Below are 16685 nucleotides of genomic sequence, written 5' to 3' on the forward strand. Positions count from 1 at the left end.
AGATCCTAAGCCTGACAGGGATCAAGGACACGATGATAATTCTGTCAAAAGAAAATCAAAACATGAACAGGAAAAAATCCTCCGCTGAAATGTTTCGGGGCTGAACAAATAAGACCAGCTGAATAAATGTTTGGAATTGACTGTGGACCAAACTACACATTCTGCACACCGATAAGTCCATCACTAAACAGAGAGCGTAAATTATTAGAAAAAAAGCATTTCGAAATATCAAAAAAGACAACCGGGAAATGGACGTTTTACTGCCTTTAATACGTCTGGATAAAAAGTCAGCCAGGGGAATCTAAGACCTATACAGAAGTACGACGCACAGCTCTGTCAGCAGAAATACGTTTCATGTCATTTAATCATTTTTTTTACAGGTTATCAGTTCATGTCGCGGGTTTTAATCCAACGGGGCATCTTCTCATTCCCGTGTAGGTGACTCTGCTATATCCTCTCCCACTCACTCACCCATCCATCCATCCATCCATCCACCCATCCAAAACTGCTTATCCAGCATAGGAGTGCGGTGAACCTGGAGCCTGTCCCATTAAGCAAAGGGCCTGACACAGGGGATTGCAGCCATTGTCGGGGATGTATAGAGGCAAATGCACTATGGGCGACGTAGAGTCACTGTAGGAGAAAAAAAAAATCGGTGTTCTCGAGAAGAAGATAAAAACTGGAGTGAAGTTTAAACCCCAAAGTCCGGAATCGTGAGGCAGCAGCTATACCCGCTGAGTCGCCGGACCCCGCCCCGTGTGCGCCTAAGCCTGCAGTAACACGCCGGTTTGTTTGTCAGTACAGAAGCACCATATGTCTGCTTTTTCTCTCCATGCTCAGCATCTCCCCGGCCTCCTGGCCCTCCCTGCAGGCCGGCTTTCGTCCAGCCCTGTCCTTAATTACCCTGCCCCAATTGAGCCACTGATTGAACGAAACGCTTTAATTTTTAAAGATTTTAATTAAAATCTCATTAAGCTCAACGCTCGCTTTAATTTTCCAATCGCAGTTAGTTATAATTTGGACGGTAAAAATAACGACTTTATGATTCGACATATCTTTTGTTACAAATAATAATAATCATTTTTATTTCATTTATATTAATCACTAAGTATTTGTATGTAGCCCGTGAGAAATGCAGACTTAAGTAATTTAAATTATATAAACTTGATATGTGTTATTATTATAAAATGAAAGGAACATATTTAATTAGCAAAATTACTTTTTTGTTAAGGCAATCGGTATTGATAGCCAGACCTCAAATAATAAATTCCACTGCATTATTTGAATCATCTGATGCATTTAAATTATATTTTCACTGATATCCTTACCTCTTTTTTTTGACAGTGCAACATATTAATACCATCTCATTTTTGACTGCTGTCAGTAATTCGTACATCAAAACACGCTAGAGAAACACGGATCATGCTTCATACGTGTTTAGTATTAATATTTTGTATGTAATTCGAAGCAGAACAACCTGGATCTTAGTGAAAATACATGCATATATGAAGAGATTCGATTTGGAGGTTTGAACTGTTTATGACTAGCGAAAGAGTCGGAAGGAAACGGGAGGGACAAGGATGCGATATAAAGGCAGCATACAGTAAGGAGATGAGGTGCAGAAGTATTTCTGATTGGAGCCCATTCTCAGACCTGCCACAAGGTCCTCGTCGCATTAAATCTCATTGTTTGAAAGCCAAGCACTTACCTAAACGTGCATTCAAGGCCCGCGGTGTCGGTGCGGGGCTGACATTCAGTGCACTCAGAAATTTACATTTAAAATATGTGCTGCGCTTATACCAAAACGAACAACCGTGCTTTATAATATTTACTCTCATATCAATAAGCACGTGATTTACAGGAGCGTTGTCAACCATAAGAAATGACCGGCTTCTTGCAGAGACTGACCCTGAAGGCTTTTCTCTAGAACGGAAAATAATAGCATTGTGGGCAATTTATTACCCGCCTCCATTATGGAAAGGGGAGGTAATTTTTATTCAGTCACGGTAGCGTGTCCTGACCCAGTCAATCCTCCCATAACCCCACAGGGTTGCCAACTTTGGTCAGCTGCCTGACAAGAGACTTTAAATTTGAGACTGAACTCGCATTTACATGTATGTAAGAGTTTTATTACCTTATAAACAGTCTGTATGGTTAGCAAACTACCTCAATGCTTTTGATGTAGCTAATTTTAGGTTTATAATGGAAAAATATAGATTTGCCGTAAGACTGCTTGCGTGAGCGTGAGAATTAGAATGCATGAGTGTCAGGCCAGACGTGTGAGAGTTGGCGGTCCTGTTCTCACTTCCAGCCAAAACAATAATACAGGGCCCTGCAAATTTGGCCCTCGATTTCACATCCAGACCTTGTTTTCAATTCTCCCAGGTAGTTAGATCAATAATTACTGATTCGGATTGGCCAGAGGGTACACACCTGGCTCACAGGTAAAGGAATGCTAGAAAATCAGCAGGGCTCGGACCTTGATTTGAATAGCTCTACACTAAGATATACATTCTCCCCCAGCACAAAGCAGGTACCCCTGCAGTAAAACACGTGGTTCCCCCTCACATGCAGGCGTTGATCACCATCGGCCACCAGAAATAGTTCAGTCGAATGGCTCCCACATAGTCGTAGATTCATTACAACTCACTCCCACAACCGGCACGAGTGTCAGGAAAACAAAGTACTTTATCAATTATCAAATAAAAACACAGTCTTAGATATTGTGTAATTTGAAGCTGGCTTGCACAGCGAAACAATCTTTTTAGAAACTGGTAGTCATTTTACTCATAATGCACATAGCCTGATACGTGTGTAGGACTTAGTATCATAAAGAAATAACTGCAGTATCAGTATTTACATTACGGCAGAAATTGAAACATTGATCCAAACAAACAGTAAATACCTAGCAATGCAGTAGAAATGCACCAATACTTCAGGGTTTTTCTTAACTCTTTGTTCTTTTATTCTAAGCTACTATTTTGTCAGATACATTTTAGCTCCGGCAGGGGCGTCAGAGGGACATGAATACCCTGATAGATTCAATACGAAAAAATAATACGAGAGAATAATAATTTATACCCACCCACCCTTTGTATCTCGAAACCCTGGGGGGGGGGCTACGTCCAAGGCCTCCGGACATCCCGCTTTTCAAACCTGTTCCCAAGATCATCTATTACTGCCCTCTATTGGTTTAATACCCATGATTTTTGTTTTCTTTTCGTTGAGACGGATTTCATCGGTATGGATGACCCAGTACTTATAATACGCACTGGACAATAAACTGTAACGATACTGTAATACAGGCATTAGCAATTATGTAGCTCTAGGTAATGTTTAGGGCTCGGCACGGATATAAGCCGACTTCAATACCGTGGGAAGTCACTTCTTAATGTCGGTATCAGATAATGTCTATAATTGTTATCTACGGAGATGATCACATTGAGTTCTGAGCTTCTGCTTACTTTGTATTCATGTCCGTGAATATGCTTCACTCCTGGGGTAGTCACGTGACACTCCCCTAGCAGCAGGACATTACTCACCTTGCAACGGCAACCTGCGTCCACAGGAGGTCACCATTTCCTCCATTTAAAGTGTATTTTAGCATACGACGCTCTTGTGTGTGTGTTGACATTTGATTCGTCAAAGCGACCAGTTTTATTAGGAAAATATGTATCATAATTTATCAGGCTTTGCGCAATGACCTGTTTAGTACGTTTTCCTAAGACTCTGTGTGCTGTATAACATATTTAACAAAACTGTCTGCCTGGCAAAACTTCTGGTGAACACAATTAATAAAATGAATATGTTATTAAACCATACACTTGGAGGGAGTAAAATCCATTAACAGCAAATGTATAAGAAATAATAAAAAATCAGATATAAAACACTTAAACAAAAGTCAAAACTGTGGTTTTATTTGTTTGTACATTCTGCATAAGGCATATTTTATTTTTGAATGTTTAAAAAGTTGTAAATAAAAGGGGACCGAACAAATTTATCATTTGACAAAAACAGAAAAAGAGAAAACATGAGTTTTAAATAACAGGGGGAAATAAAACAAAACTTAGAAGTTAAATGATTCTTTTAATGACTTCAGGGTTTAAGCAAAATAAATATGTACTGGAGTGTAAAACAAACCCGAAGCTTTTTATAAAAAGGAAACAATGTACACACTGTTTGGATCTAAGCTGTCAGGCTCAAGTTGGATGTTTGGAGGTTTCTGGCTGATGTTACAGCAGCACCTAGCTGGAAGTGGCAGCTCTTCACGTATGACATCGCATAAAAAAATAAAACGAAATGCAAACGTAAATTAAGAGAGTACTTTGAGCGCTCAGACAAGCCACAGACCTTCCCCTCCTGCCGATTTTTAAAAATGCATAAGAAATAAATCCTAAACGAAGACCATGTAAACGGCGGTAACCCCTGTTATAGTTAGGACTCTGGTAACAGCCCATAATGTTCAGGAGCACCGACATCACCCTGGACACACTACGGGCTGCATGCTACACCAACAGATGACTGTGTGGGTGTGTGCGACCCACAAGAGCCTTCATATTGCTAGGCTTTGGTTTGGAGAAGTGGGTCTCAGGGGGCCTGTGGGCAGGAGGGTGGAAGCCGAGCTCACGGGGCCTCACGTACCCTCAGATGGCACTCCGATTAAGACTCATAACACTATGGAGCATGTGGACCACTGAGTGGCCGGGATAGGTTCACATTGTCAGCGCTGCGTCTGGCCGGAGCGTCACCGTTCGTAGTGTGAGCTCTACAGATAAAGAGCTTTACTGCAGAGGATGACTGACGTAGAGCCCGAGTGAGCTGGGAATGTGGCCAATGTGACGCCGGGTTACCCGTAACAATCACACGCTAATGCTGACATCACACACATTGTAAATCAGTTGGCATGAATACTGACGTTGTCATGAAAACGTCGGTCATTCCTTCGTCCCTTGTCGATTTCCATCGCAAGTAGCATGGTGCAAGTTTAAAGCTTCTGGTTACTCTTTTTCCATCAAAGGGGGGTGTGGATGGGGCGGGGGGGGGGGGGGGGGGCATTCACGGCAAGCGAGGTGAGAGCAGTAAGGACAGGTGGCCAGGCGGCAGGCTTTCACATATTGTTTAATTCCATTAGAGTCTGATCCAGCATCTGGTGCATATCCAGGTTTTCTTCTTTAGCGTGTGCGAGTTTCTCTGCCAGAACAGCAAATGAGAGCATTAAAGACCATGATATGACCGTACATGACCATGACATAACCGTACACGACCTTGACATGACCGTGACATTACAGTACACGACCGTGACATGACCGTTCACATGCAGCGGCAGGCTTCAGGTTCATTACATAGTCGGCCCTGCCGTCCAACTGACAGGCTGTGACGGGAGGAACAGGACTCCAAAACAGTGGGTGGGATCACAGAGTCATCACTGATCAGCCATCTTATTGGTCACTTCTTATTGGTAATGACCGAATGGGCTTAAACCAGGCACTGACTGACAGCACGCAGTCATTCGAAGGGGCGTGGCTAAAGGCAGGCTTTCATAATATATAATATATAATATATAATTCAGGGTTACCCCCGCAAAAAACTGTTAGCTTCCCTCATTGCCTTTGTAGAAGTAGCTCTCATTGTAAATAAGGTCGCAGATCCTATGTTACACTTACGCAAAGCAGGGTGCCCACCACACACACCCAAATGCCAAGCCTGGGGTGGCATCCCACCAGCTGGTAAATACTCATAGCTGAGGTTCCTCCCATCACCACTGACGCAAGCACGGTCATGTGACGCTCGCCAAACAGAACGTTCAGCTTTTGCAAACATGCATGCACAATGAGTGGAATACGAACACGAACATTCATTTACGGTTAGAAGGATCACTTGCGGCACATTCACTAACAAGACCCAGAAACCATCAGCACATATATCAAGAATACAGCTGCAATCATGTTCTGGACGTGCAGGATTAACATACAGGACGTACAGTATTCCATAATAGATACATATATATTAATTTATATGTATATTTTAATTATATGTCTGCTCTGGAAACACAGACGACAGACATAATCCCTGAATTCCTCTTCCCCAGTCTGACACCCCTTGCTACACTGAAAGATTTATATGTGGGAGGTCAGCAAACCCTAACATCCTGCAGCTGCCATCATTCGTCATTACAAGGAAGCACATGATAAATGCAACAAACTTCATCTCATGAGACGGAAACATCCAGAAAACATTTCTAATCCTCATTGAGGGCCAGTCTCAGCTCATTAGCGAGAAGACGGTTTTTCTCGAGTTGCTGGTAGAGGCGGTCTGGACCGTCAGAAAGCAGTTTAACAAGGAAAGAGGGAGAGAGAGAGAAAAAGAGAGAGAGAGAGCAGAGGGGCGTTAGCAAGGGTTATCAGAAACGCGTGGTTAAGTGGGATTTTTTCACAGTGTAAGTAGGCGACCCGTCTTCCTGTGAAAGCAGAGCGGTTATCACTGAGACTGCCGCACAAAGACCAAGTATGTCTGGAGACAGAGGGTCTATGTTTCCGAATGGCCGCGCTAACAATATGGCGGAGAGGGCAAAGCACACAGGTTAATAAAGACCCCCTCCAATAGGACCGCTGAACTGTGAAGGGACCGGCTGGGGGGGGCAGGACGGCCTAAATGCAGCTGGGAGCTCATCATTAAAGGCTCATCTCGCAATGATTGCAGGCACCCAGGAGGTGCTCACTTAGGCATCTAGGGAAGAAAACATATTCGTATAGCTCCCTGATTCATGGGGAAAGCCGTAAATCTACCTTGCTGACAGTCAAATCAATCTATCTACTCATCCGTGCGGAGAAATCACTCCCGAAGCTCGTTATATTAAGACATCTTCTGTAGATGTTGTCCATCCACATTTAGCAGGCAGCTCCATGCCACGTCCCTGACTTTGCAGTAGGGCGCAGAGCCTCAGATGAGACCGTCAGCTACTTTTTGGACCGGAACCATCCATGTTCACACGGTACACAGACTGTTATTCGATGGGGGGGGGGGGGGGGCATACAGCACATAATCACAAGTGTGCGTGTATAAGCAAATCCATGACAATATAATGCAGAAATGTGTAGGTGCAACAATCACGGTTCATATTATACATGCAGTTCTGGTAAGCAAGAGTAATCAGATAAAATAGTAAGATGTGAACAGGCAGCTGGAGAGTGTTTCGTAATTGGCAAATACAAATTTAATTAAAAAGCAACAAGCTCACGGGATTGGCCGCTCGGGAATGAAGGGAGGAATGAAACAGGACAGTCGGGGAAAGGTGCTTGGCTGTGAAGGAGTGGACTAGGCATAGATGCAGCTTGGCTGCACTTCCAGTGAACGCCCAGTTAGACGTCTGAGCTGAATCACAGCAGGAGCTACACAACATGTACCAATAAAGCCAGAACCTAATACTACTAATATTTACATAATCAGAAAGTGCAACATTAAGAGCATTCAGGCTAGTAGAGGGAGAACAACTGCACCCAGTGTCAATACACCAAAGTCTTATTCTTAGAATGGAAAAGACTGTTATGCAGAGGACAACATGTAGGGGGCAGTATGCAGGGTCAAGCTGGTATCAAAACACAGAATGAAGCAGGAAGGAGGTCAAACACACAATTAGACACAGCAGAGATCCGCCGCTGACTTCGGAGCAGAGCGACAAGTGGGGTGAAGGTGAGAATGGGTGAACAGACGCAGTGGGCGAGAGGATCACATGGTGCTCATGTCGCTGAGCGCGTGGTCCAGCTCCTCGCTGACGCTCCTGTACTTCACTCTCTGTCTATGCAGCTCATCTTACAGAAAATCATGGGATGGCACAGACAGCCCGAGGGGCGGGGAGACAGAGAGTGGAGAGATGAAGAGGTCACATTCAGCAGGGGACATGCAGAGAGCGACAGGTAAGAGCACCGGATTCCACAGGCACGTCATGGACGACTACAACTAGGCTCAAATTAAGGACCCCTGGAGGATATAAACTGCGTACAAACAAAGTGAAAAACACCTACACATCATTACATCCACAATGTAAATGTAACAGTGGGCCCATGCAGCCTGGGTTACTGGCATACTATGTGCCCTCTGTTCTAAAAATAACTCTCCTTCCTAACTAGCACAGAAGGCTCAAAATGCGCTACACTGCTACAGCTCAGGTAGAAAACTGCTACGGCTGCTGCTACGTGCTAATCTGGAAGCGGCATGATGACATGTAGACCTGTGGAAGCAAAACACATTCCCAGGGTTGTTACCAGCTTGCAGCGACTCCTGCAGTCACATGACACTCAGTGTTCCAAGTATGAAATACACTCCTGCCTTATTCACAACACCAGCTGAAATTCATTTGTTTTGTTTGGTCAGTATCTGTCCAGGAAGGCTACTCTCCAGAAGGCACACGAGAGACGCGGCATGTGTGTGTAATTCGTTAATCTAAAACGAGGGTCATACCTTCAAGGTCATCAATGGCCGTCTCCAGCTTGGTGACTGATCTCTCGGCAAACTCGGCGCGGGTTTCAGCCTGAAGGGTAAAGCAGGCTGTAACTTTAGGGAGGATTCAAATGGCCAAAACTACACCCAACATGAGCACACAGATGGACAGACAGACAGAAAGGCGGCGATAAAGAGACAGACAGCAAGAGACAGACAGATGGACAGAGAGACAGATGGACAGGCAGACAGAAAGGTGGAGACAAAGACAGACGGACAGGCAAACGGATGGACAGAAAGATACAGGTATGAGCAGAAAGACAGAGAAATGGACAGAGGGAGTGAGAGACAGACAGAAAGAGACAGATGGATGAACAGAGAGCAAGACAGACAGACAGGAGACAGGGAGGCAGACAGAAAGGCAGAAACAAAGACACAGTGAGAGAGACAGACATACAGAGACAGAGAGAGATACAAAGATGTGCAGAAAAACAGAAATGGACAGAATTAGAGATAGAACAAGAAAGAGACTGAGAAAGACAGATGAAGAGAGCAAGACAGACAGAAATGGAGAGAAAGACAGAAACACAAAAAGAAAAAGATGGAGAGAGACAGAGAGAGATAGTGAGATGGACAGAGAGAAAGTCAGAGAGACAGACAGAGAAAGACAAAGATAAAGAGAGAGAGAGACAGACAGAGAGAAAGACAAAGAGAGACAGACAGAGAGAAAGACAAAGATAAAGAGAGACAGACAGAGAGAAAGACAAAGATAAAGAGAGAGAGACAGACAGAGTGCCATGCAGGGAGCGCCCTTAGGGAGGACAACTTGCCTCTTTCAGCTTGTCAGCGAGCACCTTTATCTCCTCCTCGTACTTATCCTCCTGGTGTGAGTACTATGGATGGAGAGCAGGACCTGTCAGCTGGCCCAACGCCCCCCCCATACCTGCGGTATATCCCCACCTCCCCTCCGCTGCTAATCTGTTGCTAATCTGCTACAGACCTCCCGATAATCGGCCATTAATCTGTTGATAACCTGCTGATAATCTGCTGCAAACTACTAACGGTATTAAATGATCTGTACACCTCTGCTGCAGCAACATCCATTAACACTTTCTTGAAACTGAGCAGCTCCACCATCTCGGACCAGCCCCCGGACCCGGTGCCCGCCTACCTTCTCAGACTGGGCCTCCAGTGACTTCAGGTTGTTGGTCACCGTTTTCAATTCCTCCTCAAGCTCAACACATTTGCTGGCATTTAGGCGTAATCAGAGAGCAGAGGGCCAGGATGGGGGAAGATTGGGAGGGGGGCAACAGGGTAAGAAGGGGGAGGATTCAGAGAGAGCGCACACATTAGGGGGGCGCAGTGGGGGAGGGACAAAACCAGAGTAAACAGAGTAGACGGAGAACACAAAGTAAATGGAGGCACGGCAAGCGGGGGGGAAGCACTCGGGGGTGTAACACAGCAGGGACGGCCATGACTGCATGCAGGCATGTGCTTCTAGAAGCTTCTGCAGACTTATTCATGTCCACACTGTGATCTGAGCACCGGACACAGGCCCTGCTGGGTTAGGGTACACGCACTGAGAGCTGAGCGTCAACGACCATAAAGTCCAAAAGGGGGCGCTAGAACAAGAGGGACGGGAGGCGAGTGGCGAAGGAAAAAAACGCAAGTGGCAAGAGACGGAGAGGCGGCGAGAGGCATTAGTGTGACAGGGCCGCGCTGGGTAGGGTGGGGGGCGGGGCGTCCGGCCGTAGTACCTTGGTGTTTGTGGCCTTTAAGGATTTAACCTTTTGGTCCTTAAGCCTCAGCTCATCGTCCGCCTTCCGCACGCGTCTGTTAGTGAGTGTGACAAACAAGTGACTCGCCATGCAGCGAGGGGACAAGCCGCGGTGTCACAAAGCCCCTGTCACTCCATTTAGGAGAGAAATCTGGGGATAGCGTGCGTGTGAGACGGCATGCATGCAGCCCGCTCCTGCAGCTCCCTACTTCTCTGCGTGCTCTGCCCGCTCCTCTGCCCGTTCCATGTCGGACTCGATGACCACCAGCTTCCGGGCCACCTGCAGAGAGAGCAGGTCACTACCGGTGGGTCAGCACCGTGGCCCGATTCGAACCCGAGGTCACCACCGCCTCGGGGGAACCTGCCTCTTCGTATTTGCGGTCGGCCTCCTCAGCGATGTGCTTGGCCTCCTTCAGCTGCACCTCCTGCAGTTCCATCTTCTCCTCGTCCTTGTTGGCCTTGTTCTCGATGACCTTCATACCCCTGCGGGAGGGCAGACGGGAGGCCGGCGTCAGCTCTGCGGTGCCACCGTAAGAGAACGCCGTGGGTCACACCGCTGAAACCGCGACGCGCTGACGGCTTTTCTGGGGGAGGCACAGGCCTGAGCAACAATGAGGCCACACAGCTGGGATGCATCTCAGCTTCATGACTGGCCACACAGAGGCGCTGATTATACAGGACAAAAGCCGCATTATTCCAGGGAAATGCTGTTTATCCTGGGCGCCACTCCTCCTGAAACAATCCCTGCCTGTTTATTCCCAGAATGCCTCTCTCTGTTATACTCGAGAAACACCACCCTTAGCTCCTATTGGACATTCAGACAGCATAATAAACATCTACAAAACATATGATTTAATGTTACAAAATAGGGGGAAATCCTTTTGAAAATGATCGAGCTTAAAGTGGCCTGTTCAAAAGCAGTCTAAGGCTAAGTTCACGCTACAAGATGTTCAAATTCGTCAGATCGTTATACCGTTCACACTAGGTAACTTGATGCCTTGTAATCAGGAATCTTTAAGTCATGGTGGTTTACACACTAGACAACTAATCAGCGACAGGGGGGCTGCAAGATCTTTCATCTGGAGGAATCGTCGACAAGTCCGTCTGGTCTCCAAACTGCTTTTTGTCACAAAATCACATGCGTGAATGATGTAGGGAAATGAGAGTCATAGTGTTGACGCACTACAGACTGTTAAAACACTCAAATCAAACGAATGTACAAACGTGCAGCAAATTAACCCTTGTATACATATAAATTTCAGGACAGATATACACCTGGAAAAAATTAAGAGACCAGAGCAAAATTTTCATTTTCATTCATTTCTCAATTTATGGTTAAGCGCCTGTGTGACATTTTTTTCCAAACTCCAGCCTGGCTCTTCCCTGCCTCTCATTGATGAAGGGCCTTCGGTCCTGGTTTTAGAAGTCTGATGTGAATTGTCATAGCAGTGTACATGTTTCCCAGTCTTTTTGAAGATCACTTTAGGTCATCCTCCGATTCATGAGGCACCGTCGGATTAGTTGATAGTCATCTCTGGCATTAGAAAGTCGCTTCTGCCCTCTGCCTGGCTGGTTTCTGGTCATTCCCAGTGTCTCCTGTTCTTGTGTACTGCTGTCTTACTTTGAGACTGGAAGCAGCCTGCCTTGCAGTGTAGCCTTCTGCTAGTAGAATCAAGATTAAACCACGATTTAAAAATGGAGATTTTTAAAAAAGAATGAGTGGTCTGTTCATTTTTTTCCAGAGCTTTATGTATGTGAGCACCGGGCCCCGGTCTAACGCGCCGGCCAGCACCGGGCCCCGGTCTAATGCGCCGGCCAGCACCGGGCCCCGGTCTAACGCGCCGGCCAGCACCGGGCCCCGGTCTAACGCGCCGGCCAGCACCGGGCCCCAATCCAACAGCATGACCCCATTCACTCCACAGACCCACCTCTCGCTCTCGTCGGCCGCCTTCTCCGCCTCCTCCAGCTTCTGCAGGGATGTGGTCAGACGCTCCTGGGCGCGGTCGAGCTCCTCCTCCACCAGCTGGATGCGTCTGTTCAAGCTGGCCACTTCCCCCTCGGCCTGACAGACCACAGCACGGCAGGGCAGCCAGTCAGCACCGGCACACGCATACACAGACTTACGCACCACTGTTACCCTTCAGATTATTAATACCACAGGTAACCATGTGCCCAAGATCAGGAAGTTCACTGACTAACTGTATCATGCTTGGGCCCTAGATCAAGGTCCTTAACTCCATAACTGTTCCAGGGCAGCAGGATAAATGGCAGACCCAGCTTCCCCAAGCTTCACCTATGTCTCAAAAGACAATAAAAAGATGAAATACGCAAAAACTAAAGAAATCTGATGTGGCTGTGAGTACTGCATGGCACACTGAACATTTTTAGCACATAGTCTTTTTATTTTAATGTTCATATTCTTCCTGTTTGGTAAATAGTTCAATGCACAAGTGAGGATCAGACTGTGTCCCTGTACGGGTTAAGGGGTTTGTTCAAGGCCCCAACAGTGATATGATTACTCTGCCAGTCACGGGCTTTGAACCCACAACCTTCTGGGTATAGACACGAATCCTAAGTCACTGAGCTGCGACGTATTTCCTGAGACAGGCTTCATGTCCCCACGATTATAGGATATGCATTTGGTAGGTGGATGGATAAATGGATGGATATTGTTCCTGACTGTGCTGCAACACGCAAGTCACAGCATCACATTCAATTCAGGGGAATAAAGGACCTACAATTTAAAAAGTGAAGTGAGCTTCCCTCTCACTTCAGGAACAAGCAGCAGCTGCAGAAACAGGCTGCTCGTGAAGCGACCCAAGTACCAGCTTCCACTTCCCGTTCATGTAGTGCTGCCATAGCTTCCTCGCTAACCGCCACCATGCTCGGCCGCGACGCTCAGCTCCTCGTGCCCTTATAAGGTAAACTAAAAAAAGCTGAAAGCGTGTTCAGCAAGCGAATGACAGTTTGGCCTTTTTACTCGGAATCCTTCTTGGACATCTGAAATGTGAGCTTTCCCTTTGACTTGGCCCACTCAAAATGCTGCCACGAAATGCACTGTACATTATAGAAGGTTGCTGACACTTTTGATGTCAATAATACATCACTGAAATGAACAGAAAGCCTGTTAGTACGTTTGGTACAAGTGTCCATTAAGTGTGTCTGAAAAACCTCTCTGTATGAGTTTAAACAATCAAGTAATTAATTATTAGAAATTAATCAACGGGTAATTACATCAGCTTCCAAACCAGCTATTACAGTAAGTTTGGTATAATGTTTGGGTCTAATGTTTGTCTCAGTGCCATAATACAAAATAAAATAATTACAGTCGGTTGCCAGCATCAGTGGTGTTTCCTGGATTACTCAGTTTCTATATAAGTCATCTTCCTTTTGAAATATGTAACTTCTAGCGGTCGGAAAATCCGGACTTTCTAGCAAATGCAATGGAATTGCTGAGTACCCGAGCCGAGCCGAGCCGAGCCGAACCACACCGAACACCTCCCTTCAATAACTCATGCCTTTGCACATAAGACATCATGCCTACCAGCTGCACATCGGGATCAAGCAACATCAACCACCCAGGACCTTAGTTGTAAGTGTTTCCGGCTTTGATCTTGATCACAGTGTGAATGCAAACATGAACACGGTACGACGAATAACAATTCTGCAGCCCATCGGTGCCCATAAGGAAGCATCATCTTACGGATTCCCTGGCTTCCCTCTCCTGCATCAACTCCCTCTGCAGGATCTTAGCCTTCTCCTCGGCGCTGTCCGCCTGATCCTGCAACGACTTTATCTTTCGTTTCACCGCTTCCAGCGACGTTAAACCCGCCATAATCCCGATACGGCGATGCTTTCGGCGATTTAACACTACCAGAAACGCCCCAGTATCTATGCTGGGGGACGGGCAAAACGGCAGCAGCGACTACGACTATACCGGAAGTTCCCCAGTCTGGTGTTTCGTGGTCTGACCATAACAGGAAATCGAGGTAACCCCAGCATCCAATCAAGAGGCGGGATCGCGACAGAAAAGAGCAAACCACGCCTCTTAATCGGCGAAGCACTTTGGGGAGAAAAACGAAAACGAAGAAAGCTCGTACGTGGCTGTGTGTCCCGAAGATCGCAGTTACAGCAGTGTTTTTATTGTCCGGGTGGTTCTTGGGGGAAAAAACGTGAAAATTCTGATTTTATTGGCACATATCTGAGCTGTGATTTTTATACCGTTAATTCAATATATAGAAAACACAATAGACGTTCTTAAGCAGTGAGGGTGTCTGCAGTGAGTTCGTAACATTTAAAAAAAAATGATGCACGAAATCCCGGGGCATAATTTAGTGTATATTTAATACTAATTGAATAGTATTGTCTTGAATTACGTGTTTGCGGCACCGTCTTATATTCAGAGAAAGGTCAGAAAATAATAGGCCTAAATTATTATGGAGGAATAAATAGTACTGATGGGAAAAGCATGATTCTTAACCCACTTAGAATGGAATAATTTGGATGCTGTAAATCACTGGTTGACCCCATGGGAAATGGATACAATCAGTCGATGACTGACAGCGCACGATAATCCCGCCCATGTTTCTCTCTGTGCAGTTTTCCCACCACTATTCATCCATCCATCTATCTTCCAAATGCGTGTCTGTTTTTCCACCACTAATAAATAGGAAATTCGAGCAAAGGTGTAGTGTAGTTCCTCGGTTGAACCAGTAGGGGGCTCTTGAACACAAATTTTGTATACATTTTGTACAAGTTAATTAGTCTGCTTTTCAGCTCTCTTTACTATTAATCTTTACAGGCTGACTTTTAGCGGTTTGAGTAAATGAAGACCACATATATCTTGTTAATTCCATCAATACGGAGGCATTTGCGTGAAAGCTGTCATCTGCAAGGATGATGAGTGTCTCATCCTCTGCATTTACGTCGGTTATTATCCTCTAAGGCAGTTCCAGTTTCTCACGTGCATCTTTAGAGCTTCAGAGTAAACTGTCCTCCGTAATGGTCTGGGATGATCTGATGCCTCATACTGAGACTGTGTTACGCAGAATAGGACGTGCATGCAAGGACGCCCGGGCAGAAACGGCCGTAAAGTTAGGGGGGCGACACTCTCGGGGTCTGGTGAATTACCTTGGTAGCGACCTCCTCAGCGCTCAGCAGCTTTTCCTCAGCGGCTTGGAAATCTTCAAGCGCTTTATCTCTCTCGTCTTCGGTGATACGTGATTTCTTTTCCAATTGACTTAATTCATCTTCTAACTACACATGCATACAAACGAGAGTTGATTTACAAGTCAGACACTGAAGGGTACATTTCACACGCAAGTTTCATCTTATTTCATACAACACTCTCACGCTTCTCTTACATTAAATTAGTTTTAAACAGTATATTCCCACAAAGAAATAAATCGTTTTGCATTCAAATCCGTAACCTGTTATAAATCCACACCGGGGTGGGGGGATGGATCCGTTATACTTAGAGTGGCGTTTGGATGCTTTTTAAAATGCCCCTGGCATACGCCTTTTAAACGCACACCTCCTTGCAGCGGTCCTCGGCCGCTTTCTTCTCCGCCTCGGCCTGCTCTGCCCTGTCCAGGGCGTTCTCCTTGTCGAGCTTCAGCATCTGCATCTTCTTCTTGATGGCATCCATGGCTGTAGGTGGCTGGCGCGGGCTCACACAGGTCTCAGAAAGCAGAAGAAAGTCTCCAGGGAGAGAGGTACGGACGTCCGTGCAGAGCTTAACGCTGCGCCGATGTGCGGGGGAATCCGGACGCTACCGAAATATGTGTTTTTAGAAGAGCGAATTCCTCTGGACATCCAATACTTTTATGGAAACAGCTCCTGCTGGCCTCGTGCCAGCCCCCCCCCCCGACTTATTAAATAGATCTGCCGGGCGATTCGCTCTTCCCAGAAGTTTCACCAGTAATGTGACTATATATGGGATCTCCTGGGCAAGAAGACAACACCCACCAAAAGACCGGTATTTCTCACATTGCAGATGTTTAACCGCGGAGACACTTTGCACTGGGAGGATAAAAAGTCCATATATTTATAAAATGAGGCCTACATTAGTCATTTGGTTAATGTATACATATGTACACATGTAATATAGAGGAAAAATAAATTATTCAACAAATTCGTAATATGGATGCATTTAACGTATAGCCTACGTGTAATAAGACCACCACACTGAACTGGATAACCAAAAACGTGAACTAGATGGATGCATGAAACGACTTCTTGTATTCTGCTGATAGTATATTATACAGCTTGTCGGGGGCCACGCGTTACGAAATTTTCCCATGTGGGTAACATAATTATTTTACATTTGCGTGTTACATTTAGGGTCAGTTCTCAAGCACATGCTAAAATTATGTAGCATATTTTAACACTTTATACGGCATTTCATACTTATTGTCTTTTGCCTTAACAGAAATTTCTGTTTTAATTTGAACTCTGGTGAATGAAACTGAAA

The 16685-nt window shown here is 45.7% G+C and overlaps 1 protein-coding gene across 13 annotated transcripts; it reads right to left on the bottom strand.

Moving 5' to 3' along the window:
- Positions 1–3896: 3896 nt before the first annotated feature.
- On the bottom strand, positions 3897–16071 carry LOC125751806 (tropomyosin alpha-1 chain-like). Of its 13 annotated transcripts, none has more exons than XM_049031087.1 (9): positions 15747–16068; positions 15344–15469; positions 12142–12275; positions 10579–10696; positions 10423–10493; positions 10194–10269; positions 9267–9329; positions 8458–8527; positions 3897–5190 (listed from the first exon to the last, which is right to left on the bottom strand). In XM_049031087.1, exons 1-9 carry the CDS (start codon positions 15858–15860, stop codon positions 5108–5110), a joined length of 855 nt encoding a protein of 284 aa, XP_048887044.1. In that variant the 5' UTR covers positions 15861–16068; the 3' UTR covers positions 3897–5107. The 13 variants fall into 13 exon arrangements, with proteins under 13 accessions (XP_048887044.1, XP_048887043.1, XP_048887048.1 ...); XM_049031086.1 differs by lacking the exon at positions 10194–10269 and adding an exon at positions 9608–9683 and having other exon boundaries at positions 15747–16062; XM_049031089.1 differs by having other exon boundaries at positions 5100–6312; positions 15747–16071.
- Positions 16072–16685: the final 614 nt, after the last annotated feature.

Source organism: Brienomyrus brachyistius, chromosome 11, assembly GCF_023856365.1.
Source record: "Brienomyrus brachyistius isolate T26 chromosome 11, BBRACH_0.4, whole genome shotgun sequence".
Lineage (NCBI taxonomy): Eukaryota > Metazoa > Chordata > Actinopteri > Osteoglossiformes > Mormyridae > Brienomyrus > Brienomyrus brachyistius.

What these genes read in the sequence shown, in the direction of transcription:
- LOC125751806 (XM_049031087.1), bottom strand. Translation starts at nt 15,860, where the DNA reads ATGGATGCCATCAAGAAGAAGATGCAGATGCTGAAGCTCGACAAGGAG. An exon ending in CTGAGGAGGTCGCTACCAAG is followed by an intron (nt 12,276 to 15,343) that starts GTAATTCACCAG and finishes GTGGTCTGTCAG; the next exon opens with GCCGAGGGGGAAGTGGCCAG. An exon ending in TAAAGGCCACAAACACCAAG is followed by an intron (nt 9,330 to 10,193) that starts GTACTACGGCCG and finishes CTCCATCCATAG; the next exon opens with TACTCACACCAGGAGGATAA.